Source organism: Pristiophorus japonicus, chromosome 1 (genome assembly GCF_044704955.1).
Source record: "Pristiophorus japonicus isolate sPriJap1 chromosome 1, sPriJap1.hap1, whole genome shotgun sequence".
NCBI lineage: Eukaryota > Metazoa > Chordata > Chondrichthyes > Pristiophoridae > Pristiophorus > Pristiophorus japonicus.
In genome coordinates, this window is record NC_091977.1 from 276,726,938 (window position 1) to 276,753,648 (window position 26,711).

At 45.5% G+C, this 26,711-nt stretch overlaps 1 protein-coding gene across 1 annotated transcript in view; it reads left to right on the top strand.

Annotated features, from left to right (window-relative positions):
• Positions 1 to 26,711, top strand: part of dpys (dihydropyrimidinase) — a 148,727-nt gene that overhangs the window by 58,014 nt on the left and 64,002 nt on the right. The window contains exons 2-4 of the mRNA XM_070872164.1: positions 10,127 to 10,285; positions 21,986 to 22,165; positions 24,620 to 24,809. Of these exons, the coding sequence (XP_070728265.1) occupies positions 10,127 to 10,285; positions 21,986 to 22,165; positions 24,620 to 24,809 (529 nt within the window). The remainder of the gene's footprint in view (positions 1 to 10,126; positions 10,286 to 21,985; positions 22,166 to 24,619; positions 24,810 to 26,711) is intronic.

Genomic DNA, 26,711 nt, shown 5'->3' on the forward strand with positions numbered 1-26,711 from the left:
AATGGCATAAAACATGTAAGGTCAGCACCGTTCAAGCCTGTGTCCAATGGGCAAGCTGAACGTGCAGTACAAATTATCAAGCAAAGCATGAGGAGAGTAATCCAAGGGTCATTGCAGACCCACTTGTCCTGTATACTGCTGAGTTACAGGACAAGACCCCAAACACTCACAGGGGTCTTGCCTGCTGAACTCATGATGAAAAGAGGTTATAAGACCAAGTTATCTCTTGTACACCTGGAATTAAATAATCATGTTGAATAAAGAAGACAAAGTCAACAAGGGTACCATGATCGCACAATTGTGTCACATGAGATATTTCTGTTAATGACCCTGTATATGTGTTGAACTATGGTCAGGGTCCCAAATGGATCACTGGTACGTTCATGGCCAAGGAGGGCAACAGAGTCAAGAAAGGGCAAACTTGCAGGAAACACATGGATCAGGCAAAGCTGAGGCACACAGACGAGTCAGAACAGTCGGACGAAGAAACCATCGATGACCAACCAACCTACCAGCAGTCTTCAGAGGACTCAAGGGTCATCAGTGAACCTGGAATTTCTATCACGGACCTGTTCAATAAAAATGGACTTGCAATTCCTGACATGGCCACTACCACCCACAACAAGTCAGTCATCCAGCCATCAGCCACAACAGACTCCGCACATTCACCCAAAGCTGGATCGAACTGAGATGGTCAACCCAGGAACGCAAAGCACCGGACCGTCTCAACCTGTGAAAGACTGTGATAAGATCTCAGAGGGGGGGTGTCGTCATGGATGTACATGCTGTTTGTAGCCACCAGATGGCGGCATTGTTGGAGGCCATTGAGCTGCACGCAAATGGTGCTGCTCTGGTATAAAAGGCCAGCCATCTTGAGAGTCAGGCACTTTGGGCCTAAATAAAGCAGAGCCAAGGTTGTACCTTTCTTAGTTAAACAGTACTCAGTTTGAACCTTTATTGCATACATAACACTTTTCTTCCACCTCCACTTGCTCTTCTCACCTGTCCATTGTGCTTCAACCCATTCCTCATCCTCCAACTCGATACAGTTACCCCAGTTACTGGTAACTGTGCTGCTGCTGGGTGCAGGTTTTGTGCTTGACAATTTCAAAATTCTCATCCTTATTTTCAAATCCTCCCCTAGCCTCGCCACTCCCTATCTCTGTAATCTTCTGCAGCCCCACAACCCCCAAGATGTCTGCACTCCTCTAATTCTGCTCTCTTTGAGCATCACTGATTATAATCACTCAACCATCAGTGGCTGTGCCTTCTGTTGCCTAGGCCCCAAGCTCTGGAACTCCCTCCCTATACCTCTCTGCCTCTACCTCTCTTTTCTCCTTCAACACGCTCCTGACCACATACCTCTTTGACCAAGCTTTTGGTCACCTGCGCTAATTTCTACTTATGCGGCTCGGTGTCAAATTTTTATCTCATAATACTCCTGTGAAGTGCCTTGGGATGTTTCACTACATTAAAGGCACTATATAAATACAAGTTGTTGTTGTTGTTTTCTTTTTCTGCCGGGATCATGCAAACCTAATTCAGTAGCCAATACAGCAGCTCCTTGTGACCAGAAACATTCCCTGCATTAAGGCACCTGATTGCATGAGGCTTGGATGAAATGTGGGAGAATTGGGAGGCCTGTAATTGGAACATTTTGATTATTATAGGTCTTTCAGATATGGCCGTTTTAACTTTAACAATAATGTGGTTCAATCAATTTGTTTGTTCCTGCTAACATTCCTGATAACCAAAGCTTATTCAGTTAATATTTAAATTGACTCCATATAACATTTCATCAGACATATTTACCCATTTCTCAGCTCATCTGCTGCTCCATGTCTTTGTTAGCTCTAGACTTGACCACTCCAACGCACTCCCGGCTGGCCTCTCACGTTATATCCTATGTAAACTTGAGGTGATCCAAAACTTGACTGCCCATGTCCTAACCTGCACCAAGTCCCGTTCACCCATCACCCTTGTGCTCGCTGACCTACATTGGCTCCCGGTTAAGCAACGCCTTGATTTCAAAATTCTCATCCTTGTTTACAAATCCCTACATGACCTCGCCCCTCCCTATCTCTGTAATCTCTTCCAGTCCCACAACCCCCCGTGATGTCTGCGCTCCTCTAATTCTGTCCTCTTGAGCATCCCTGATTATAATCGCTCAACCATCGGTGGCCGTGCCTTCTGTTGCCCCAAGCTCTGGAACTCCCTGCCTAAATCTCTCCGCCTCTCTACCTCACTTTCCTCTTTCAGGCGCGCTTTAAAACCTACCTCTTTAACCAAGCTTTTGATTACCTGCCCTAATTTTTTCTTATATGGCTGGGTGTCAAATTAATTTTTTTGTCTTATAACACTGCTGTGAAGCGCCTTGGGATGTTTTATTACATTAAAGGCACTATATAAATACAAGTTGTTTTGTTTTATTCATTCTAAACACAACCAAAACCAATTATAACAGTGGGTCCAATATTGGGAGAGAATAGTTGGGCAGGTCAGAGTTCAGGCAGCTATGAGGTGATCCTATTCTACTCTAAAGAGCATTTTATCAGAATGATAATAATTGCCACAGGGTCTAAAGGCCTGCAACAACATGTAGCTAGCCCAACCTACTACAGCTGTCAGCTGCCATGTGATGCTGCTAACGCTACAGCTGATGCAGACAGACCTCAAACCATCAAAGGCGAAGATTCCATCTTTCTGTTAAGTCTCATCGCCCTGAGAGCTGGGAAAAACCTGCTGCATTTTAAAAAGCAGCCTAGTTGGTGATCTAATTACGTACCTGAACCTGAAAAACCTTTTGTTGCCCTGTTTTCCAATCATTGCCCCCATCCTGATGGCAGCCTTCATTCCATGTTTAAATTTCTACTCCTATCCCTCACCTATCACTGTCCCTTCGCTGTCTCTGTGCCCCTAAGTACATTGTCCAAGTGGCCTTTCTTCCTGTTTGAATTTAGCTAGTAAGCGAAGGTTTCCGGTTTCCTCGCTCACTATATACACAAAGAACCAGTTTTCCATTTCATTAAAAAGAATTTCCAAATGGGAATCTTTAACTCTTAAAGCTGAATTCTCTTCTGCACTTAAAATAATGGAAAAAGCACTAACACAAATGACTGAGCAAGCCAAGGAAGGGTCACCCAGGGTCTCGCACGCAGCACTCCAGCTTTGTGCAGGGGTCAACACTGCAAGAGAAGTTCTCTACCCACAGGGGGCCAGGAGGCCCTCCTGAAAGAAGGATGTGGGACCAGATCACAGAGGCCGTCACTGCCAGCAATGCTGTCCCCACCACCTAGCTCCAGTGCCTAAAGAAGCTTCATGAGATCAGACCACTGGTCAAGATCATTGAATGCATCTTCAAAAGCCATCCCCTACCAACTGCACCACTAGCCTCACACACTGCTCAATGCATGATCCCCCGCCGCCCCCCCCACAATCACTCACCTACCAAAAATCTGTACCAAACATGAGGCGCATCTCCTACTCTTAGCTTCACCTCACCCCCTTGGAGGAGACGGTGCTGACCATTCTTGGCAGGGGCGGGGCTGAAAGGATACAAGATGCTGATATCCTCAAATTATCTCCTTCTCCCATGCACCTCTTGCTTTCCCACCCTTCCCTCATCACAACTCCACCCTTGTGCCTTCCTCATTTCATACACCCAAGAAATCCAGTCTGTCCAGCTAGTGGTTGATCAATAAGAGGGAGAGGAGAGTGAAGAAGAAGAAACACCATCACTCGATTTGATATTCGCAGCCACCAGTTCCTCGAGGTCATCCTGCAAGGTCATCTGCACTGCTCCACTGAAAGCCAGCTACCTTCCACCAGCTATGTGGCAGCCCTGGGGTAGCACTGCATGACATCATTAGGGAGGCAAAGGCACACACAAGACAGTCACTAAGGGAATGCATGAGGATGATGAGTTAATTTCTTGATGTCATATTGGATGGATAGATGTATAAAGTTGGATTGGAAAGTTTGCTTTGTGGTGTCGTTTATTTCAGCATCATGGCCAAGAAGACGTTGTGATGGTCAGTGGGACTAATGTTGAAAGGGGAATTGGGATTGTGGTCACTGGTACCGCAGGCGGATGATTCCATCCAGGATATCCCAGCCAGAAAGGGGCTGTCTGGGTTGCCTCTTTCCTTCCGCTTCCCTTTCTTCCTCCTCCTCCTTCTCCTTCTGGTGACCATGTGCCTCAGGCAAGGGCTGTGTCTTGATGATGGCGAGGTTGTGGAGCATGCAGCAGACTGGATATCCCAGCCAGAAAGGGTCATGAATGCATCTTCAAAAGCAGTCTCCCACCTCTCTCCTCTTCTGCTTCCTCCTCTTCTGCATCTTACTCTTCATCTTCTGAAATAAAAGCAGAAAATGCTGGAAATACAGGTCAGGCAACATCTCGACCTGAGATGTGAACTCTGTTTCTCAAATGGTAAAGGCCTTCCTTTACCATCCGAGGCCTTGCAAGCATCCAGCACTCCCTGCACACTTCAAAAACTTTTAATATGTATTGCACCAAGCCACTACTTCAACAAAATTATAAAAATCCAGTCCAAAATCTTAACTGAAAACTTACCTGAAAGATGTGTGTGTCCCTTTATGAAGTGCTGACAGCGTCTCCGTCAATCTGCTAAATGTTCAGTTTTCAGAGTGAGCTGAGGGCCCAGCGCTCAACTCAGCGCTAAGGTTGAAGTTCGCAAACGTGGCATCAAGTTGGCACGTGATGTCACACTCACTACATTTGCATCTCCAGGGTCAGTGCTGCTATCAGCAGCGCTAAGGCCCTCACCAAAATGGCCGCCGGAGTCCCGCTCCAGAGAAGGGCGCTAGAGTGGCGGCCACCATTTTTCGGCAGGACAGCGGTGCAAACGGGTGGTGGTAAGCAACCCAATTTCTGGGCCATAGAGTGCAAAAGCCAGGAAGTTATGCTAAAACTGTATAAAAGACTAGTTCGGCCCCAGCTGGAGTATTGTGTCTGTTATGTCCTTGGATGCTCTAACAATGGCTCCCCGAAGCAATGTGTTGTACTTGAACTGTAGTGACCTTAGTCCTTTATTTGTTAACTCCAGAGTGAGGATCACACCTGGTGGCCTGCTTTTATACTAGGCCAGGCACACCTGTACAGGTAACCTACAAGTCTCCCACTGCTGTGCCCTCTGGTGGCACACCTTGTGATAGTACCAACAGTAGCCATGTAGGATACATGACATCACTCTCCCCTGAGCCATTAGAACAAATCGCCTTTGCATTGACTGTGCTCTGGGCTTAGCTCTATATGGGCTCTATCTGGTTGACCCTTGGCAGGTCGTTTATCTTGGTTGAGTGGTTGGTGCAGTAGAGTGCTGGTGGTTGCTGTTTGTGTGTGTCCCTGAGCACTCCATTCTCCGCCCCCAACCCCCCCGCCTCCACAAACATATAGATTATGCCGGAGGCTCATTGCATTCATATACATTCAAGTTCAGAAAAACAAGTTTGCATTACATTTGTGGTTCCGTTGTGAGACAAGTACGTTAGACTGGTGAAATACATTATCGATGCGGTGACTGGTGCGTAAGGACAAACTAGTTCCAAAACTGCTGGATAGTGTCCCTGCAGCCTGGTGGTAGCGCGGAGCCCAGTGCTGGCAGTGGGGACCCAGTTGGCTCAAGTTGCCTGCTCTTGGGGCTGTTGGGCAGGTTCACAGATGCCTGTGACCTCCCTGTCCTATCTTTGCACTCTGGGTCACTGCTGCTCCCTGAGGAACTGTCGTCTAGCAGTGCACAGGGAACTGCTGACTCGCTTGCCTGGGCATTGTTTGGATTGGGATCCTGGCTGGTCCCGGTCCCCTTTGGGGGGACTGTAGTGGGTGATCCTTCTTTCCGGCTATGGCCTTGGTGGCGATGGGGCCTGGGGATTGCGCCTTAGCACAGTTTGCTCTTTCAGGCTTGTGGCAGTTGGTGCCATCGGGTGCCTGAGAGGTGGAGCCGATCAGGGGCAGGGTATCGATACCGGTGTCATTGCCCTCCTGAGATCGCTTGCTCTGCAGCTCGTGTGTATTGGCTGCTTGTGGCCACACTCCATGGTGCATAACTCTGGTCCCAGGGACGCAGGCTACAGCGTTAGATAGCTCGCTGGACCTGTGCGCTCCCGATGGGTGTTTGCCCGCTGCATTAGCTGCGTGCAGTTGAAATCCTACATCGCACAACTTTTCATTATTTATGGTGGATACTCTGTAGCTCCAATCACGATCGCGCGACTTTTCCTCGCTGGCTGCATGTACACAATTCTGATCATCAATTACACATTTTACATGATCGCGCGACTTTTCCTTGCTTATTGCATGTACACAATTCTGATCATCAGTTACACATTTTATCTCTAACTTACAGTTGCTATTACATTGCTTGAGTGTGTGGAACTGTCCCTTTAAGTGTGGTGGGTTGCAGACCTCCTTTAAGAGAGCCTTGCTTTCTTTACCCCAATCCTCTTCTCCGTTTGGTGCCATGTGTTGCTCCATCAGCGCTGCACCTCGTGGCCTGGCCGCGGCCATCTTTTTCTTCAGTGCCTTACCTTGTGGTTTGGACGCCATCTTTCCTCCATCCACATTTTCGACTGCGGTGATCCTCTTCTCCCCAGGTTCTGCCACCGAAGCTGGGAAGTCGCATTTGGATCCAATTTTCTTCCTCCGGAGTCTGGAGCCTGGAAGGTGCGTTCGGGTCGTCTCAGCTGGATCATCTCCACTCAGTCGTGCTGAGCGGTCTGTGCCTCGGGTGCTGTGCTGGTCTGCTCTCTGGTGCCGGGTCCACCCTCAAGTGAAGGCTTGCTGTGCCTCCGAACGCGGAGGACGTCGATCGCTGGAGGGGTGAAGTCTTCCCACGTCCAATGATCTTCTCCATCCACCTTCCGAGTAGCATTGGTCCATCACCTGCAACAATCCACAGAGGTAACTTGTGCACCACGCCATCATGGAGTACCTTTACATTCGCACTACCAAGGACTGGGATAAGGTCATCAGTGTAGGTGCGCAGCTTTGCCTGAACTGGGACCAACTTGGGTCGTTCAGCTTGATTGTCCCATAGCCTCTCAAAGGCTTCTTGATTCATTACTGACTGGCTCGCACCCCCCCGTGTCCACTTCCATGAAGACTGGAACGCCATCTATCTCGACTTCTATCCTCAACGGAGAACACTCGGTGGTGCAGGTAAACATGCTATATGCCTCAACGTGGGGCTGAGCTGCCTCTCTGCCTATCGTTTCGTAATCCGCGCTGGATTCATGGCAATCTGCAGACTCTTCATCGACACAGTGAGTCATATTTCTCTTCCACATTCGGCTGGAGGTGGCCCTTTGTGCTGCAGCCTTTACACACATAGTCTTTAAAACGGCACTGATGAGCCCTGTGATTCCTTCCACAACACCAGCATGGTGCTATTCGATTAGCCCCCCTCGGCGGACTCTGAGTTAAGGGACTCGGGGTCCTGTTCTCTCTCCCCTGAGAAGATTCACATTCTACAATCCAGCCTCTAAAAGGCACCACTCAGTGCACAGTACCTGCCAGGTTTGAGTCCTGAGGGTGAGTCATCTGCCTAGAGCCGCAGGTCGAGGTCATGAATGCCTGGCTCACGGAGATGGCCTTCTGCAGTGTGACTGTGGTATCCACCGACAGTAGCTTATGAAGAAGGCCCTCATGGCCGATTCCAATGACAAAAATGTCCTGCAGCATTTTGTTGAGGTGGTTGCCAAAATCACACGGTGCCACCAGCCTCCTGAGGTCTGCGGCGTATTTTGCAATTTCCTGGTCTTCGGGCCGTTGGTAGGTGTAGAACCAGTGTTTGGCTGTGAGGATGCTCTCCTTGGGCTAGAGTTGCTCCTGGATCAGGGTTATGAGCTCCTCGTACGACTTGGTCGTTGTCTTCGCTGGTGCCAGCAAGTCCCTGACAAGGCCATAAACAGTGGACCCACAACTGGTTAGCAGGATAGTTCTGCGCTTATCAGCCAGTGTGGCCGGGTCGTCTCCTGCCAGGTCGTTTGCTGTGAAGAAATGGTCAAGCCTTTCCACAAAGGCATCCCAATCATCACCATCTGCAAACTGCTGCAACGTACCAAGGGTAGCCATTTTTGCATAATCTCGTCGCCAATTGTTATGTCCTTGGATGCTCTAATAATGACTCCACGAGGCAATGTGTTATACTTGAACTGTAGTGACCTTGGTCCTTTATTTGTTAACTCCAGAGTGAGGATCACACCTGGTGGTCTGCCTTTTATATTCGGCCAGGCACACCTGTACAGGTAACCTATAAGTCTCCCACTGCTGTGCCCTCTGGTGGCATACCTTGTGATAGTACCAACAGTAGCCATGTAGGATACATGAAAGTGTCCAATTCCGGGCACCACACTTTAGGAAGGACATGAAAGCTTTGAAGAGGGTACAGAAGAGATATACTCGAATGGTTCCAGGAATGAGGGATTACAGTTGCGTGGATAGACTGGAGAAGCTCGAGTTGTTTTCCTTCGAGCAGAGAAGGTTAAAAGGAGGTTAGATAGAGGTGTTTAAACTCATGAAGGTTTTGATAGAGTACATAAGGAGAAATTGTTTCCAATGACTGAAGGGTTGATAACCAGATGGCACAGATTTAAGATGAACCAGAGGCAACATGAAGAAAAACATTTTTACGCAACAAGTGGTTAGGATTTGGAATGCACTGCCTGATAGGGTGGTGGATACAGATTCAATGGTAGCTTCAAAAGGGAATTGGATAAATGCATGAAGGAGAAAAAATTGCAGGGATTTGAGGAAAGAGCAGGGAGTGGGACTAACTGGATTGATCTTTGATAGAGCCGGCATAGACTCGATGTGTCGAATGGCCTTTTGTGCTGTACTATTCTATGATTCTATGAAATATTATTTTGAAATAAAATCCTTTTTAGGCCTCAGCCATGGCTCAGTGGTATCACTCTTGCCTCTGAGTCAGAGGATTGTGGGTTCAAGTCCCATTTTTCGAGACTTGAGCAGATAGTGCAGTGCTGAGGGAGTGCTGCACTGTCAGAGGTGTCGTATTTTGGACATAAAAGATACCGTGGCATTATTTCGAAGAAGAGCAGTGGCGTTATCCCTGGTGTCCTGGCAACATTTAGCCCTCCACCAACATCACTAAAACAGATTAAAGAAAGAAAAAGAAAGACTTGCATTTATAACGCCTTTCACAACCAAAGGATGTCCCAAAGCACTTTACAGCCAATGAATACTTTTTGAAGTGTAGTCGTTGTTGTAATGTAGGAAACGTAGGATGCAGGGCAATCTGCTCATTATCACATTGCTGTTTCTGGGAGCTTGTTGTGCACAAATTGACTCTAAAGCATTTTCCTGAGGTCACGAAAGGTGCCATATTTTTGTAAGTTCTGTCTCTCCTCCTATGGAACCTCGGGTCCATCGGGAGTTACCTTGGGCCATTGCTGGCAAGGCAGGCAGCCTGAAATTGATGTTTCCTGTTGGGCGAGCTGCTTGTGGAGGTGTAACCAGCGCCAGCAACTCACCCCGCGTGTGATGGCGAGACCTGAGGATCTATTTCTGTCGATTGTCAGGCCTCCAGGTTCAGACAATGCTGATCTCGCACGGGCAAGTCTTGCCCAGACAAACCTTTACCCCCACAAGTGTACAGAACATGTAGTAAACTGCCACATGTTGGGAGCTTGTCATCAAAGGAGAGGCAGAGCTTGATCAACATAGTTGGGTCTAAATATTTCCAAATTGTGGCAGTTCAGGTGGATGAGGATTTGAAAATATGTAAACAGGTTTGTAAACTCATTTTATTGGATCGAATTCAATGGTAAGAAATATTGAGCGGGGTTAGGGTGTGTAACGGACGACTGCTCCGAATCACCCATTTTACTATAAAAGTTAAAATTACCTCCCTCACACTTGGAAATGGCCTACCCTTGACGTCTTTGGATAAATAAGGATAGGAAAGGTCTGGTAACATTATGTGATGTTTTTCGATATCAAACTCTCCTGCTATGTTGGTGCAGTAAAAATTAATCTCTAATACTCTAACTGATTCACAAGGTATGGTTAAACTTGGTTTACTAGGAGGTTAGTTTTGTCAGAATATGTTCAATCAAAGTAACTGTAACATTTAATTCTTCCCAGGCTGCTGTGGCTGGAGGCACCACCATGATATTAGACTTTGTGATTCCTAGCAAAGGCGCCTCTCTGTTAGAGGCCTACAACAAATGGAGAAGCTGGGCGGATCCGAAAGTCTGTTGTGATTATTCATTCCATGTGGCTGTAACCTGGTGGAGTCCGAAGGTACAGTGAAACTACTGATCAACACATTTGTTTCATTAGTAGCAATAAATCTCCTGGGCTGGAACTTTGGTTGGAGGGTTCCTAAGGTGCTAATGTCAGGCAGTCGCGAAATTTAGCACTGGAAAATCTTTAGCGCCGTGCCCAGCAAACTTCATTGTTTGCACCCTGAGGGTGGAATGGAGCAGTAAGGGAAGCATTCCACACTTCTCGTAGGGCGCAAGGCCGGGGGAGCAACTGAATATCTCGCGCTAAAGAGCCGGCTTCATAGTGCCCTAAGAGACGCCTCTCTGCAAAAAAAAATTCGGAACAAAAAACACAGAAGACATTCAAAATACATTACTCACCCCAAATAAAGTGAAATTGCAAAGAAAAAAATATATATATCAATCACACTTAGCTCATGCAGTCATTCATTCCCTTAGCACCCCGGAACAGCTCTGCACACCAGCTTTCTCTGGTGAAGTCACTACGGGATGCTGCGGGTGCAGCGTAAGAACACATTTTGCATCCCTGTCGATACCGGTGTGATGCTCCCGGGCGATACTCCTCAGCACTGCCGGTACCAGCACACTGAATTTACTGAGTGGCCCTCATGCCGGAGCTCGCATCTGAAAAGCGTGGGGCGCTATCCAAACCAATTTCCCCCCCCAAAGACTCCCAATGGCTGTAATAATTTGCAGTCTATTTTAACAATAACAGTCAGGACTTTCCGGAGTAAGTCTCAACTGCCAATTTTAAACCCATTGCGCCCAATGAGAATAGGGCATGCGGGGGGGTTAAAATCGAGGCAACGTCTTGCCCTCTGACTTGGCCCTGCCCCGCCACTATTTTAACTCTCAGGTTTCAGGAGCCGGCAGTCAAACTCTGATGATGTTTTACCTTGCATTCCGCATCCAGTGCCAGACTCGCCAGGCACACTGGGCACCCAGAAAAGGGCCGACAAGGTGGGCGAATTTAATCTCTTTTAAAGTTTTCCGATGCGCAAGGAAGAGCAGGAGGCTCGAAATATCAGTACATTTTTTTTAGGAAGTTGTGTATGTTTTTAAAACTTAAACTCAATCAAACTCTAAACTGGTTACTGAATATAACTCTATTATTGAATGGATGAACTATAGGGCTGTCTTTCCTCTCTTCCCTCTGACACCCTCCCCCCACCCTTGCCATGTCTGCACCCTATGCCTAAGGATCAAGTGAAAATAACATAAAACTGAATCTAAAAGAAATAGGAGATGAGAGTAAAGGTCAGACCAAGGTAAAGAATAAGGGTAACATAAATATTCAGGGGACAGAAACACTTACAGAACAGAAGTATCAAATGACTGTTCAAAATAAAATGAGGGGAATCATTCCCATGAGGGGAACAGGTAGGGCAACCAAAGTCAGAGCTCCCTGGATGATGAAAGAGAGAGAGAGTAAGATGAAACAGAAGAAGACCTCCAAATGAAAGATGTCAGGTACAAGTGAGAATCAGGCTGAAAATAGCAAATTCAGAGGGGAAGTGAAAAAGAAAATAATAGGGGCAAAGATAGAGTACAAGAATAGATTTACAGCTAACATAAAAGAGAATTAAAAAGTTTTCAATAGGCATAAAATTATAAATGGGAAGAGGATGGGTGGAGCCGATTAGGGACCAAAATGGGGAGACATGCATGGAGGTAGAGGGTATGGCTGAGGTACTAAATGAGTCCTTTGCATCTGTCATTACCAAGGAAGAAGGTACTGCCAAAGTCATAGTGAAAGAGAAGGTAGTGCAAATACTGGATGGGATAAGAATTGATAAAGAGGAGGTACTAGAAAGGCTGGCTGTACTTAAAGTAAATAAGTAGATAGGACCGGATGGGATACATTCTAGGATGCTGAGGGAAGTTAAGGTGGAAATCGCGGAGGTAGTGGCCATAATCTGTCAATCCTCCTTAGATACAGGAGTGGTGCCAAAGGACTGGGGAATTGAAAATTTTACACGCTTGTTCAAAACAAGGTGTTAGGATAAACCCAGCAACTACAGGCCAGACGGTTTAACCTCAGTAGTGGGGAAGTTTTTAGAAATGATAATCAGGGAGAAAATTAACAGTCACTTGGACAAGTGTGGATTAATTAAGGAAAGCCAGCATGGATTTATTAAAGGCAAATTGTGTTTAACTAACATGATCGAGTTTTTTGATGAGGTAACAGAAAGGGTTGATGAGGGCAATGCAGTTGACGTGGTGTGCATGGGTTTCCAAAAGGCGTTTGATAAAGGGCCACATAATAGGCTTGCCATGGAAGCCCATGGAATAAAAGGGACAGTGGTAGCATGGATACGAAATTGGCTATGTGACAAGAAACAAAGGGACCGATTTTCAGCACTGCACCGCCCGCTGCTGCCCACTGCCGCCGACATTCCTCCTGCAGCTCCGCCCACTGCCAATTTCAGGGAGGGGAGAGCCGCCGGGAACGTCCGCTGACGTCAGCGGATGGCCGAGCAGCGCAACTGAGCTCCCGCCCGCCGAGCTCCCAGATTCCTGTGGGCGGGAGTCGGCGGGACTTGGCGGCAGAACAGAGGTGGACCGCTGGCTGGAAGCTGGTCTGTCCCCGACAGTGAGTATGAAGAACCTGAAAAAAAGGTAAGTGAACATTTTAATACTTTTTTCAATAGCAACTTACCTGGATGGGGGTCCCCTGAAGATCTTCGGATATTTTTTACATTTTTGCTGTTGTTTTTTTTCAGGTTCTTCGGCCCTCCATGGGCCCGCCTCCATCCTCGGCGGCACGTGGGCGGCAAGCGCCTCTGCCGACGAGAATGCGTCCTCCCGCCCGCTGCCGCCCAGATTGGCGGCATATGTCTTCCATTTGCTGCCCGCCGACCTTCGAGGGATCTTCTTCATGAATATCCCGCCCAAAGTACCGTCTGGTACCTCGGCGGCCATCGGCGGCACTTTGGGCAGCACTTGGGTGGGCGGAGACCTGGGGGTATATGTGCACAAATCGGCCTCAAAGAGTACTGGTGAACGGTTGTTTTTCGGACTGGAGGAAGGTCGGTACTGGTAGTGCTTTTCTTCGCATATATTAATGACTTGGATTTGGGTGTACAGGGCACAATTTCAAAATTTGCAGAGGACACAAAACTTGGAAGTATAGTGAACAGTGAGGAGGATAAATGATAGACTTCAAGAAGACATAGACAGGCTGGTGAAATGGGTGGACACGTGACAGATGAAATTTAATGCAGAAAAGTGCGAAGTGATGTATTTTGGTAGGAAGAACAAGGAGAGGCAATATAAACTCAAGGGTACAATCCTAAAGGGGGTGCATGAACAGGCACAAATATGTGCACAAATCGTTGAAGGTGGCCAGGCAGGTTGAGAAAGGTTAAAAAAGCTTACGGGATCCTGGTCTTCATAGAGAGTTATGGAGTACAAATGCAAGGAAGTTATGATGTACCTTTATAAAACAGTGGTTCGGCCTCAACTGGAGTATTGTGTCTAAATCTGGGCACTTTAGGAAGGATGTGAAGGCCTTAGAGAGGGTGCAGAAAAGATTTACGAGAATGGTTCCAGGGATGGGAGAAGCTAGGTTTGTTCTCCTTGGAGCAGAGCAGGTTGACAGGAGATTTGATAGAGGTGTTCAAAATCATGAGGGGTCTCGACAGAGTAGATAGAGAGAAATTGTTCCCATTGGCGGAACCAGAGGACACAGATTTAAGGTGATTGGCAAAAGAACCAAAGGCGACATGAGGAAAAACTTTTTTTACGCAGCGAGTGGTTGGGATCTGGAGTACACGGCCTGAAAGGGTGGTGGTGGCAGATTCAATGATGGCTTTCAAAAAGGAATTGGATAAGTACCTGATGGAAAAAGATTTGCAGGGCTACAGGGAAAGGGCGGGGGAGTGGGACTGGCTGTTGCAGAGAGCCGGCACGGGCTCGACAGGCCAAATGGCCTCCTTCTGTGCTGTAACCAATCTATAATTCTATGAATTAATAAAAACTAATTCAATTTCCTGTACAGCAATGTACACAGTGTCTGAAACAAAACTGGAGGCAATAATTCGCAGGAGTCAGATGTAGTAGAGATACCTGCTTAATGGCTTAAGAAAGAACAGAAATGCCAGTTATATATTTCAGGAAGGAAGAAGGGGGTGGAGTAACACTACTAATTAGAGTAACATAATGACAGTAGAAAAAAAAAGACATAACTAATATTAAGATAGAAACAGAATCTATATGGATTGAGATAAAGGTTAAGAAAGGATTGATCATATTAACAGGGGTAATCTATAGACCATCTAATAGTGGCAGGGATGCGGAGGAAGAAATATGTTGGCAAATCTATGGCCCATTGGAAGTGTGCACGTGCATCTTGACCCCATTTTGAAACCTTAGTTGGCTGCGTAGCAGCTAAAGAATGGGTGTTACATGTCCCAATTAAATCTCTCATAACTTTAATATTTTTCTCTACATTCACAAATCACGGGGATAATATTAACTTTTATCACGGTCTGAAAAGCAGATGTCATCTTTTCTTTTCTATTGATGTCAATAGAAAACATATTTGGGCGGGGTGTAAAGCAGACTGCCGATTCGCTAACACCTGTTTATTGCCCGAGGATTTTAAAATTTATTTTACCCCCAACATTACAATTTCCTGTTGGCCTGTTGTTGTGGTCAGAGCACATCACCAGCTTTACGTTAGATTTGTTCAGTTTTGTACACAGCTTCTTGAATAAACAGACTGGGGCACAAAATTACCAAGATGCTATGTGCTGCTTAAAGCAAAAATTTAAATTTTTCAGCTTGAATTTTATAATCCATTCCTTATTATCTCCTGTCTAGATAGCACCCACAAAAAACTCTCGGGGCTTAAGTTTCGGACCCCCGCTAGAATGGCGCACAACGGAGAGGCCCGCCTAATTTGTAGAACAGAAATTGCGCCAAATACGTACTTCACAATGCTCCGATATCTGTAGGCCCATTTCCAGCGCGGTGTGGTGCAGCAGGAGCTGTTGGGGGCGGAGCTGCAGCTCTGCGCCAAAATCAGTGCCGGCAGCTGCGTGCATGCGCAGTAGCTCCTGGCCCTCCCAGCGCGTTCTAACTCCGGGTGACGACCCTATCCCTGGCCGAAGGGACGTCGCCCCTATCCCAGGCCGAGTGGCCTGACAGTCCTTACCTCATCGGTGGCAGGGCCCGCCCGCCCAGCATCTCGCTGGGGCCGGGCCCGGCCCGAAGTCCTTGCTGGCGGCCTGGCATCTCCTGGGTGCGGGCCCCGCCCGAAGTGGCATTGTCGGCGATGGCGGGGCCCGCCCGCCCAACATCTCACTGGGGGCAGGCCCGGCCCGAAGTCCTTGGTGGCGGCCCGGCTTCTTCTCGGTGTGGGCGTTGGCGTTGGCGGCGGTGGTTGGGCCCGCCTGCCCGGCATCTAGCTGGGGGTGGGCCCCACCCGAAGTGGCCTCGTCGTTGGCGGCAGGGCCCGCTCGAAGTCCTGGGTGACGGCAGGGCCCGCCTGACCGGCATCTCCTGGGGGGGCCCCATCCCAACATGCTGTTGGAGGGCGCCCGGTGCTGCAGTAGGTGAGTAGAAACGTAACTTTTTATTTATTGATTGATTTATTATTTTATTTTTAATTTTTTTTGTTTGATTTATTTATTTTTTTAATTTTTTTTAATTGATTTATTGGTTGATTCATTTATTTATTTGTCATTTATTATTGTGATGGCTCTTTATTTGTAAAAGTGAAGTGTTTAATGCTTGTAAACTTCCCTTTCCCCGCACCCCCCCACCATCTCTCGTTCCCTACGCCTGATTTCTAAGTGTAGGCAAAGTTTTTCTGAGCGTACAAAAATCTACACTTACTCCATTCTAAGTTAGTTTGGAGTAAGTCTTCACTGCCTAAACTTGCAAAACAGGCGTAAGTGGCTGGACACACCCCTTTTTGGAAAAAAAAATCTGTTCTAAAATGAAACTATTCTAACTCACTAGACCTGGAGCAAACTAAATGCCGAGAATTGCAATTTCTGAGATGATCGATTCTAAACTAGTTGCTCCAAAAAAATAGGAACAACTCAGGCCGAAACTTGAGCCCATAAAGTGGAGAAACAATCTCAGACTATGGGGATAACATTGACTTTGGGCGATAGTGCAAAATGAGCGATATCGATTTAAGGGAAATTAAATTTGGGAGAGATGTATGAATTGCTATCGTCTATTTTACACTATTACCCATGTTTACCCCCGAGGAGCTTTCTTTACTATTCATGGTTTACCTGATGATAATGGTTTTGCATTGTCATTAAATATTTTTTTAAATTGTAGAATCTTTTGCCATGCATACATGTTAAAACTCGGTGGACAATTTTTCCCCTTGTGCAATTTACCACCTTATATAATAATATATATAAATGCTCACTCTTCCTGATTGTATTAATATGCCTGTCAGTCTAATTTTTCAGTTATGAACAAGGATTTTAACTCTAAATGTTAATATTCTGTTCACAAATGCTGACTCACCTGCTGTGTGTTTGCAGCATTTTCTGTCTTTAATAACAGTGTTTATGAGAGAGAAAATAGTCACCAGACATGGCCTTTTATCACAAACCTGTTACGAACTAGTCAGTACTTTCTCACTGTATTGTCTTAAACATACTTCTGTTGTTCACTTGAGTAGTAACAAATTCAGTCTTCTGGTTATAATCATTTTATTCTTTAACTTCAGCGTAGAAAGCAATTTACAAGCGGAGTATAGTCGCTGATAGAACACGCGAACCTAGGCACGGTCCATCGTACTGCTTGAACAAAGAAAAAAGCTTATATTTATACACTGTTTTCTTATCACACTGGAACTGGCATTGCCTAATCTGGCTACTGCATGGTCCAGAGACACAAGTCTGCATTTTATTCAGCACGCAGCAACAACGTTAGAAGCACGTAAAACACTGTGGCCTTGCTGGTTGGTTGCAAACACCAGCTGTTGCTAAGTGAAATCTGTCTCCCTCTCGCTACTGACACCAACCACACCTTTCCCCTTTATCGAATGAACTAAACATGAACCATATTCTGGCGCTGGTGTACTTGTAAACAAAGTTCCGGGCCATTTTCACAGTAAGTCAAACTTTCCCCACCGATTTTGTAAACCGGCGGACAGATCCTTTCAGAAACTGAATTAACCAAGTTCCATATGCCAACACACAGCAAACATAGCGATTTTGGGCCCAAATTTGCCCAAACGGCAGCCAGTAAATTTTTTACTGCCAAAGCATACTCCAAACCTTCCCCAGTGTTGGGGCGCCGACGTCTACTACCAGCACCACAATGTTTGGTGCCATACATTCTGGCACTGGTGTACCTGTAAAACAAGGTTCCGCACCATTTTCACAGTAAGTCAAACTTTCCCTACCGAAAAAAATTTTTAAACCGGCGCACAGAACCGAGAAGCACAGTAAGAAAAACCCATACCTGCAGTTAGAGAATCGGCACTGGCCCAATGCTATCCCTGGCCGAAGGGACTTTCGGTTAGTCTACAATGTAACTTACCTTACAGTTAAAGGCAAAATTAAAACTATAAACAGGTCTAAATATAAAATAAATAAAAACTCACCCGTACTGATGATCCTGGGATGAAAAAGGAATGATGGCAAAAAAAACATTCCTTACCTTTTTCCATATATGTCCTCAAAATAATCCCAAAAGTCCAAGGAAAACATTAAAAAGTTCCAAAAATGCATAATCACCATACAAATCCTCCTCTTCTGGGATCCAGTGTAGCCTTCTCCTCACTCTCCTCGACGTTGAATGGAGCCCCTGCTAGCCCCCGGCCAAAGGTCCTCTTTCCATGAGGCCTGCTGTTAGCCCAGGCAGAAGGTCTGTACACAAAGGACAGTGCAAGACAGTCGAGGCCCTAAGGCAAGCAGCAGTGATCTCTAGTAAAGGTGGAACTTTAAATTAAAAAAAACTTAATCCCACCACAAATATTTTAGGTTTTTATGGAGTGTTGGAGTGCCGAAGTGGAAAATATATAATTTACATTAAATGTTACTACCATAAATTTTTTATGTTTCAAGGGAGTGTTGGGAGTGCTTAGCTGGACATCACATAATGGCTATTAAATATTACCTCCACCAATCTTTTACGTTTTAAAGGAGTGTTGGAGTGCTTAGATCGACATAACCTTATGTTTATTAAGTATTCCCACCACAAATCTTGAATGTTTAACTGGAGTTTGGGTGTGTTGGAGTGCTTAGGTGGACAATAAGACTAAGTTGTTCATGGATCCAGACTGGGTGAGGGTCCCTGAGATATGCATCATGGTACTTCATTGCATGCATCAATGACCTAGACGAGGCAGGATCCATGAACACCTTAGTACTGGAACCTGCCCCTGTATCATTTAAACCAATGGGTTGCAAGGGTGATGCACTTTTTACATTTACTGTCTGGTTATCCTGCAATATTTATTAGTACAGCATTAAAAAATGAAGTGCAGGAGTCAAGTTAAAAGTCCAAAATTAAAATGTTTATTAAACATTTGTACAGCACAGTTGTGATTAACGTGACATTACTTATGTTTAAATCTTCAAAACTTTATTCTGAGACGTGACAAGCTTTACAAACAATCAACGAAATCAACCCAAAAACAATTATTCTATCCTCTTCATTCATGCTGTGCGCCAATCCTGCCCCAGTAGATGCCGCCACCCCTGCGTGTGCCCGTAGTTGCAGACTTCTGATTCCTTGCCCCCCTCGGACCCCCAGGTGTAGTCTATTTCGTTTCCAGCACGGTGTTTCTGATGCTGGGCTATGACAGGGACAACACCAAAATGTGTAAAGGTGGAATGCTGGGGAACCTCTTCATCGTCAACCTCATCCTTAGGATCAATCTTTGCATTTGGTGTTGATTGGAAAGTGCTCCTCGCATTAAGGACAGCCTGGGTGAGCTCTCCTATAGCTAATGCAACCACGTCCAACCATCCCGAAAGTCTCCCCAACTCTGCCCTCGCCCCACAAAGGCTTCCAGGAGCAAATGAGATTGCTCGATGTTCTCCCCACTCATCCCCACAAGATGTCCTAAGTTTTCAGAGTCCAGTGTTTCTGGATCAGGTCTGGAGTTCTCACCCCTACGACATCTCGCAGGTGTGGCTTGCTACAACACACTTGTACCCGCAGCCTCAGATGTTATGCCTAGAAAAGTCCTCTCGCTTGATTCACTCATGAAAGGACTTGGAATCCTCAAAGGGTTCAGCATCTCCAAATCCAGGGTGACCATCTCGTCATTCATGACTTCTTGCTGCCCATCATTCTCCTGAGTTGGAATATCTGGCGTGGCGTTTTCTTGAACATCCTCTACTTCAGCTTCAGGTGCACCTTCGGTCTCCTCCTGATGCTCAATCACTGCGAAACAAAAGATAGATGCTTGGTTAGCAGCATTGAGGAAGGAGAAGTGTAGGAAGCACATGCAGTGTGTAACATTTAACCAACCCAGACTGTGCAATTTGCAGAGCTTAACTCTAATGGAAAACTGGGCCCAGCTTCGCATTAATTGTTGGTCTTCTCCTGTGACATTTAATCATTGACGCTATCCCCTGCTCCAGGGCTGTTAGCTGCAGCTTACTTGACGGACCTCCTCCAGTTTGTGACCGTTCACAGTTGATCTGTGACACCATCTTCTGCAAAGATGCAAATGGAACTTTTTAAGAAAGGATCCTTCTGAACACACGCGCGCACATGAATCACATTTACAGATGTTATTGCAATTCATAAATACTCATATATTTTAAAGCCCAAATAAATGTAAGTTTAACATATTACTCACAGTCACTGCTTGTCCGAGGTCCTGCCACTTCTTTTTCAGTTGCGCACCGGTTCTCGGGGTCATGGACATTCCATTAAACTTGACTGCAGCCTGGTCCCAAACTTTTGCGAGTGCAGACGGTTTAAGCTTATTTTTTCCAAAGCTCCCCTTGTTCTCAAGAACTCCCCATCTATTCTCGATTAAATCTACCAGGCGCTCAATTTCATTCCCACGAAATCTCTTCGCCCTTACGGTTTCCCCTTCTCCGTCCCTGGCCCTTTCGCCTTCTCTGCGCCCTTCCATTGCAGCCATCTCATGAATGAAGCTGTATTTCTGACCTGTGAATCCACCTCTGACACCAATGAATTCGCAATGGTGATCTTCACAATCCTCACACATTTAAATACTTTGCACTGCGCATGTGCAGATGGGACCTTTTTTTGTTTTGCGCATGAGCAGTGCGATCATAAAAAAAATGTATTTTTACATTTGTGCGGCAGTTGGTTAGATTTTTTTTCCCTCGCATGCGCTGTGCCGTTTCAGGGCACATTGGAGGCTCTGTCCTGTAGTGTCGAATCGGATAGCGCTGGTGCCAGAGGGTGCGCACATGGTGGACAAAATACAACTTTAATTTTTCAGCGCTGAGGGGCCTAAAAAAAACTGCTCTTCAGGTAAGTTAAGGGCATTTTTTTTTTTAAGGAAATTTTGGGCCTTCATACCCAAGGGGATTTCAACCTGGGATTTTAATACGATATTGTTGCACTTCCCACCCCAAGTCATGTGTGTAATTTGCAGTTAACAAGGTTCACAGCCAACCTGTTTCTCTGCCAATTTTCTTTTCATTCAGCTTCTAAGAAGTGTGTGAGCGCTGTCTGTGGCTGATCTTTTTCCATTTCCTGGAAGTGTATTCCTTCCCATTGGGGGCTTAGTTCTGGTTCTGGCCTGCAATAGCCACATCATAGAATCATAGAAATGTACGGCACAGTACCTGGAGTACTGCATACAGTTTTGGTCTCAGTATTTAAGGAAGGATATACTTGCATTGGAGGCTGTTCAGAGAAGGTTCACTAGGTTGATTCGGGAGGTGAGGGGGTTGACTTATGAGGGTAGGTTGAGTATGTTGGGCCTCTACTCATTGGAGTTCAGAAGAATGAGAGGTGACCTTATTGAAACTTATAAGATAATGAAGGGGCTCGATAAGGTGGATGCAGAGAGGATATTTCCACATAAGAGAAACTAAAACTAGGGGACATAGTCTCAGAATAAGGGGCCACCCATTTAAAACTGAGATGAGGACGAATTTCTTCTCTCAGAGGGCTGTAAATCTGTGGCATTCTCTACCCAGAGAGCTATGGAGGCTGGGTCATTGAATATATTTAAGACGGTGATAGACAGATTTGTGAGCGATAAGGGAATAAAGGGTTATGGGGAACGGGCAGGGAAGTGGAGCTGAGTCCATGATCAGATCAGCCATGATCTTATTAAATGGCGGAGCAGGGTCGAGGGGCCAGGTAGACTACTCCTACTCCTATTTCTTATGTTCTTATGTAGAAGGAGGCCATTCGGCACATCCTGCCTGTACCGGAAACGAGTGTATCGGTGTAACGAGTGAACAGCAGCTGCTTCTCTTTAAGGAGGAATGATCAGAGGATAGATCATCTCCAGATCAAGTGGTCTTACGCAGCTCCAAGAGTCAGCTCAGACTGGCGATAGAATCAGGTCTCACTCAATGAGTTAGAGAGTGAATAAAGAGAGAGAGAGAGATAGCTAGAAACAAACCAAAACAGGGAGTAAGCCTGTTCAAAGAAAAATGTGATGCGAGCAATAGTAAGCTCCGTGACCATTCCCATGATGGAAACCATAAATCTTACACTTGGGATTTTTCAGCACTTGCTATTCTTTCGCTGAATGGTGAATACTCCCATTTATTCTGTCTTTCCACAGGTGAAGGAAGAAATGGAAATTCTAGTCAAAGAGAGAGGTGTGAATTCCTTTAAGATGTTCATGGCATATAAAGATCTCTTTATGCTTCAGGATGATGAGCTGTACCCTGTTTTCTGCCAGTGCAAGGAGTTGGGAGCAATTGCTCAGGTTCACGCTGAAAACGGACATTTAATAGCAGAGGTGGGTCTTAACTAAACTGAGGCCTTGGCTGAATAATAAGCTCCGTCTGTTTTTTTTTAGAGTAAAGTGGCTTACGTTACAAGTCAAGAAATTCATTTCCCACATACTTTTCAGTATTCGCAGTGCTAGAATATGAATCATTTTCTGCTTTTACTTGGTATTCCTGAATCAGGATTGGAAATTCGTTAGACTCCTGCGTTTTCCTCCCTTACTTTGCCTTTTTTAGGTGAAATTGGTGATTTTAATAATGGTTCTATTTTTCAGGGATAAATGGATGAGCAGTTAAGCAGAGAAAGAAAGAACGACTTGCATTTATATAGCACCTTTCACAACCACCGGATATCACAAAGCACTTTTCAGCCAATTAAGTACTTTTGGAATGTAGTCACTGTTGTAATGTGGGAAAGACTGGAGTGCATCATCACCCCCGGCAAATAAATTTTAATTTGACTGTTTAATGTTTAAAGTCTAATTTGTTTAATTGTCGGTTTTAGTCCCGCCACCACCCCCCCCCCTTTAATCAGGGGCACTTGAGTTAATGATTTATTGAGTTACAGATACAACCACAAATAGTTGTAATGTGGGAAACACAGCAGCCAATTTGCACACAGTAAGCTCCACAAGCAGAAGTGTGATAATGATCAGATAATCTGGGTTTTTTTGTTATGTTGATTGAGGGATAAATATTGGCCAGGACACCAGGGATAACTCCCCTGCTCTTCTTCGAAATAGTGCTGTGGGATCTTTTATGTCCACTTGAGAGAGCAGACAGGGGCCTCGGTTTAACATCTCATCCGAAAGACGGCATTGCACTGGAGTTTCAGCCTAGATTTTTGTGCTCAAGTCTCTAGAGTAGGACTTGAACCCACAACCTTCTGACTCAGAGGCGAGAGTGCTACCCACTGAGCCACAGTTGACACTAAAGATATGGCATGAGGTAAGATATGGGCTGCAGAGGTTTAGATGAGCGGAAGTTAACGGAAGGCAAACAGGGAAGCAGGTACTAGTCGAGTTCCAAAAGCATGTGGGTTTCAGCAGCAGATGGGCTGAGGTGGGGCAGTGGCAGGCCGTATTACCGAGGCAGAGGTAGGCAGTATTTATGATGGAGAGTATATGGTATGGGATAGGTTTAGATGAGCTGACGTTAACGGAAACACAACTCTGGGTCAAATGGGACACTGTGGTTGTAAATATTGTAGTTCATCCTGAGTCAGTGGCTGGGATGGGAATTGAATTAGTAGCAAGGTTATGGAGTTTATGTCGGGGGCGGAAGACGAATGCTTCAGTCTTCCCAATGATTAGCGGGAGGAAACTGAGGCTCATCCAGGACTGGATGTGGGTCAATCAGTCTAACAATACTGAGGCAGTGGAGGGGTCAGGAGAGATGGTGGAATCTAACCACATGACCATGTCACCAAGAGGCAGCAAGTAGATGATTAAGGGGAAGAAGTTAAGGATGGATCCTTGGGGACCCGAGAGAAAGCATTGAAAACAGTGCATCACTATGAAAATAGAGCTCACTGCACTTTGTATTGCTGTATAGAATTGGCATTGTTCTACACCACAGAACACTGCGGCACTGGCACCCTTCATTCTCATGGCATCCCACAGTATAGATATGCGTTACATCTCAGTGTCCAGTAGTTTGCAATTTTCCAGTTAGGGGATTTTCCGCTCTCTTCCTGTCTCTCCACAATCAAATAAGCAACAGGGAATATTCCGGGTGCCTGGAGAATCTTAAACTTTATGTTTTGGGAGCTTACCACTAGTGGACAATGGAGCTGTATCACTGTGCAGCGTCGGAGTGCTGAGATTCAGATTCATTATCTCCCATTTGGCAAGGGCATCATGTCTGAGCAGAAGTCTGTACTTCCCTACAGAGAGGTTGGGAGTCAAATGTAATGCTTTTGTGTACATCCTGGTTGTAGAGCATTGTTAGCAGTGGCCTCGGACCAGGCTCTTGCCTGGCCAGTTGGTCATCAAATGGTGAATGGTTCAGGGAAATCAAAGAGTGTAAATAAGTTCAAAAATTGGAAATGGGGAATAAACTAAAATTCTGTTTCCATCTAACTGAGTGGATTTATCCCCTCAAATGTACTGTTCTGTGTAAAATGAATTGTCATATTTAGAGGTTTATACATCTAGAACTTGAGGGATATACGGACACGCACAGACCAGGAAGTGTTGGAAACAGGTGACATTACCTGGCGATGGTCTTTCAATAGGATTATAGGAAACCAGACTTCTCTGAGATCCCAGTATCCTTCAATTTCTCATAATTACCTTCAGCAAATAATACCAATACAGAAATGCATGGAGAATTGTGAAACTAATGTAAATTATAGAAGACTTTTAGATTCTGTCACGATAAAATCAAACAGAGAAACCTTAAATTTACACACTGTACAGCTTCAGTCGTAGAATAATATGCCACCCATAATTTGTTTGTTGCAGGGTGCAAAAAAGATTCTTGCAATGGGAATCACTGGGCCTGAGGGTCATGAACTGTGCCGATCTGAAGAGGTGGAGGCTGAAGCCACACAAAGGGCAATTACCATCGCCAGTTGTATTAACTGCCCTCTCTATATCGTCCATGTAATGAGTAAATCCGCAGCTAATGTGATTGTCCGGGCACGGAGAGAAGGTGAGAAACGGTAGACATTTAATCCTTTTTCTTTCTTACACAGCTGGTTAATAAAAAAATAATGTTTGTTTATTTTTTCCCCCAATTCTCTGACATTTCTCCCCATCTGTCTCAACTGCAGTGTTACGTACTGGAATGTCAGGGTTAACTCACTAATCCCTTGCTCCCAGTGGGAGCTGTGCTCGAAGGAACAATCAATGTTAGTTTGGTGGCTTACCTCTGATCCACACATCCTTTGTGCACCCCCCCTCCCTTGAAGCTATAGGATGAACTCCATAGGCAGCACTCCTAGACTTTTGTATATGTCTAGACTGTGATTGTTGACAGGCTAATCAGCTGTGGGGAGAGGGAGCGATCACAGACAAGTCTGATCTTGTCTTCACAGATTGTGCTCATTTTCCAGTTAGAGCTCATCGATTTGTGAATAGGACCAGGAATCCTGGCAGATTTCCCCCCCCCACCCCATTCCCACACCCCCATCCCCGCCACACCCATTCAGGAGTTTTCACACCAGTTGCAGCTCCCCTCACTGAACCACGACTTGGGCTCCAACTTTCCTGTTTGGCTCAGTTTACATTGGGCAGGAGTCATCAGGACCTTTGTAAATAACTACGTGTAAATCTATAATCCTGCTTTAAAGTATATAATACCCTTCCAATATTTGAATTTTCATTTTTCAGCATACTTAGGGCTGGATTTTCAGCTTTGCTGTTTTTGGGGCGATAATGGCGTCGGGCTGGGAATGTTAGCGCCCGGAAGAGGGATAAACCCAGCAATTACAGGCCAGTCAGTCTAACGTCGGTGGTCTTTCGAGACAATAATCCGGGAAAAAATTAATTTGGACTTGGAAAAGAATGGGCTGATAACTGAAAGTCAGCAGGGATTTGTTAAAGGCAAATTGTGTTTGACTAACTTGATTAAGTTCTTTGATGAAGTAATATTGTGTGTATGGACTTTCAAAAGGCGCTTGGCAAAGTACTACATAATAGATCTATTAGCAAAATTAAAGCCTATTGGATTAACAGGACAGTAACAGCGTGGATACAAGATTGTGTTAAGGACAGAAAACAGGTGAACGGTTGTTTTTCAGACCGAGGGGACGTATACAGGTGGCAAGTTGTTGTGATCTGGAATGCAAAGCCTGAAAGGATGGTGGAAGCAGATTCAATAGTAACTTTCAAAAGGGAATTGGATAAATACTTGAAGGGAAATAGTTATCAAGGGTATGGAGACAGGGCCGGGAGGAGTGAGATCAATTGGATAGCTCTTTCAAAGGGCCATACAGTCCCGATGGGCCGAATGGCTTCCTGTGCTGTACCAATCTATGATTTTATGTTGTAATTATGCACAGAAACTAGTGAACTGTCAGAATGCCACTTTCCCCCTTTAGTGGGTGTAATTCACTGCCCATGGTAAATTAAGCAGCCAATGGAACATAACAAGAAATAATGCAGAGTGTGTGACTAAATGAAAGAGAGTGCAAATATTGCAAACTGCTCCTTTTATAAGTACACAATCTATAATAATGATCTACTGCCAAAAAGTATTATCAAACTAGCTATAAAATCTGAAATGCACAGCAGATCTGTGAAAGAGAGATTAATGTGTCAGATATTGACCTTTCTCCAAAACAACACGTAAGTAAATACGTATAATGCTAAATGTTAACTTAGAATGAAACTTGACAAGAAATTAACTTCCAACATCTCAGACCTTAAACACTAGAGAATCATACAAATTTACAGCACAGAGGGAGGCCATTCGGCCCGTGTCCGTGCCAGCCGACAAAGAGCTATCCAGCCTAATCCCACTTTCCAGCTCTTGGTCCGTAACCTTGCAGGTTGCAGCACTTCAAGTGCACCTCCAAATACTTTTTAAATGTGATGTAGGTTTCTGCCTCTA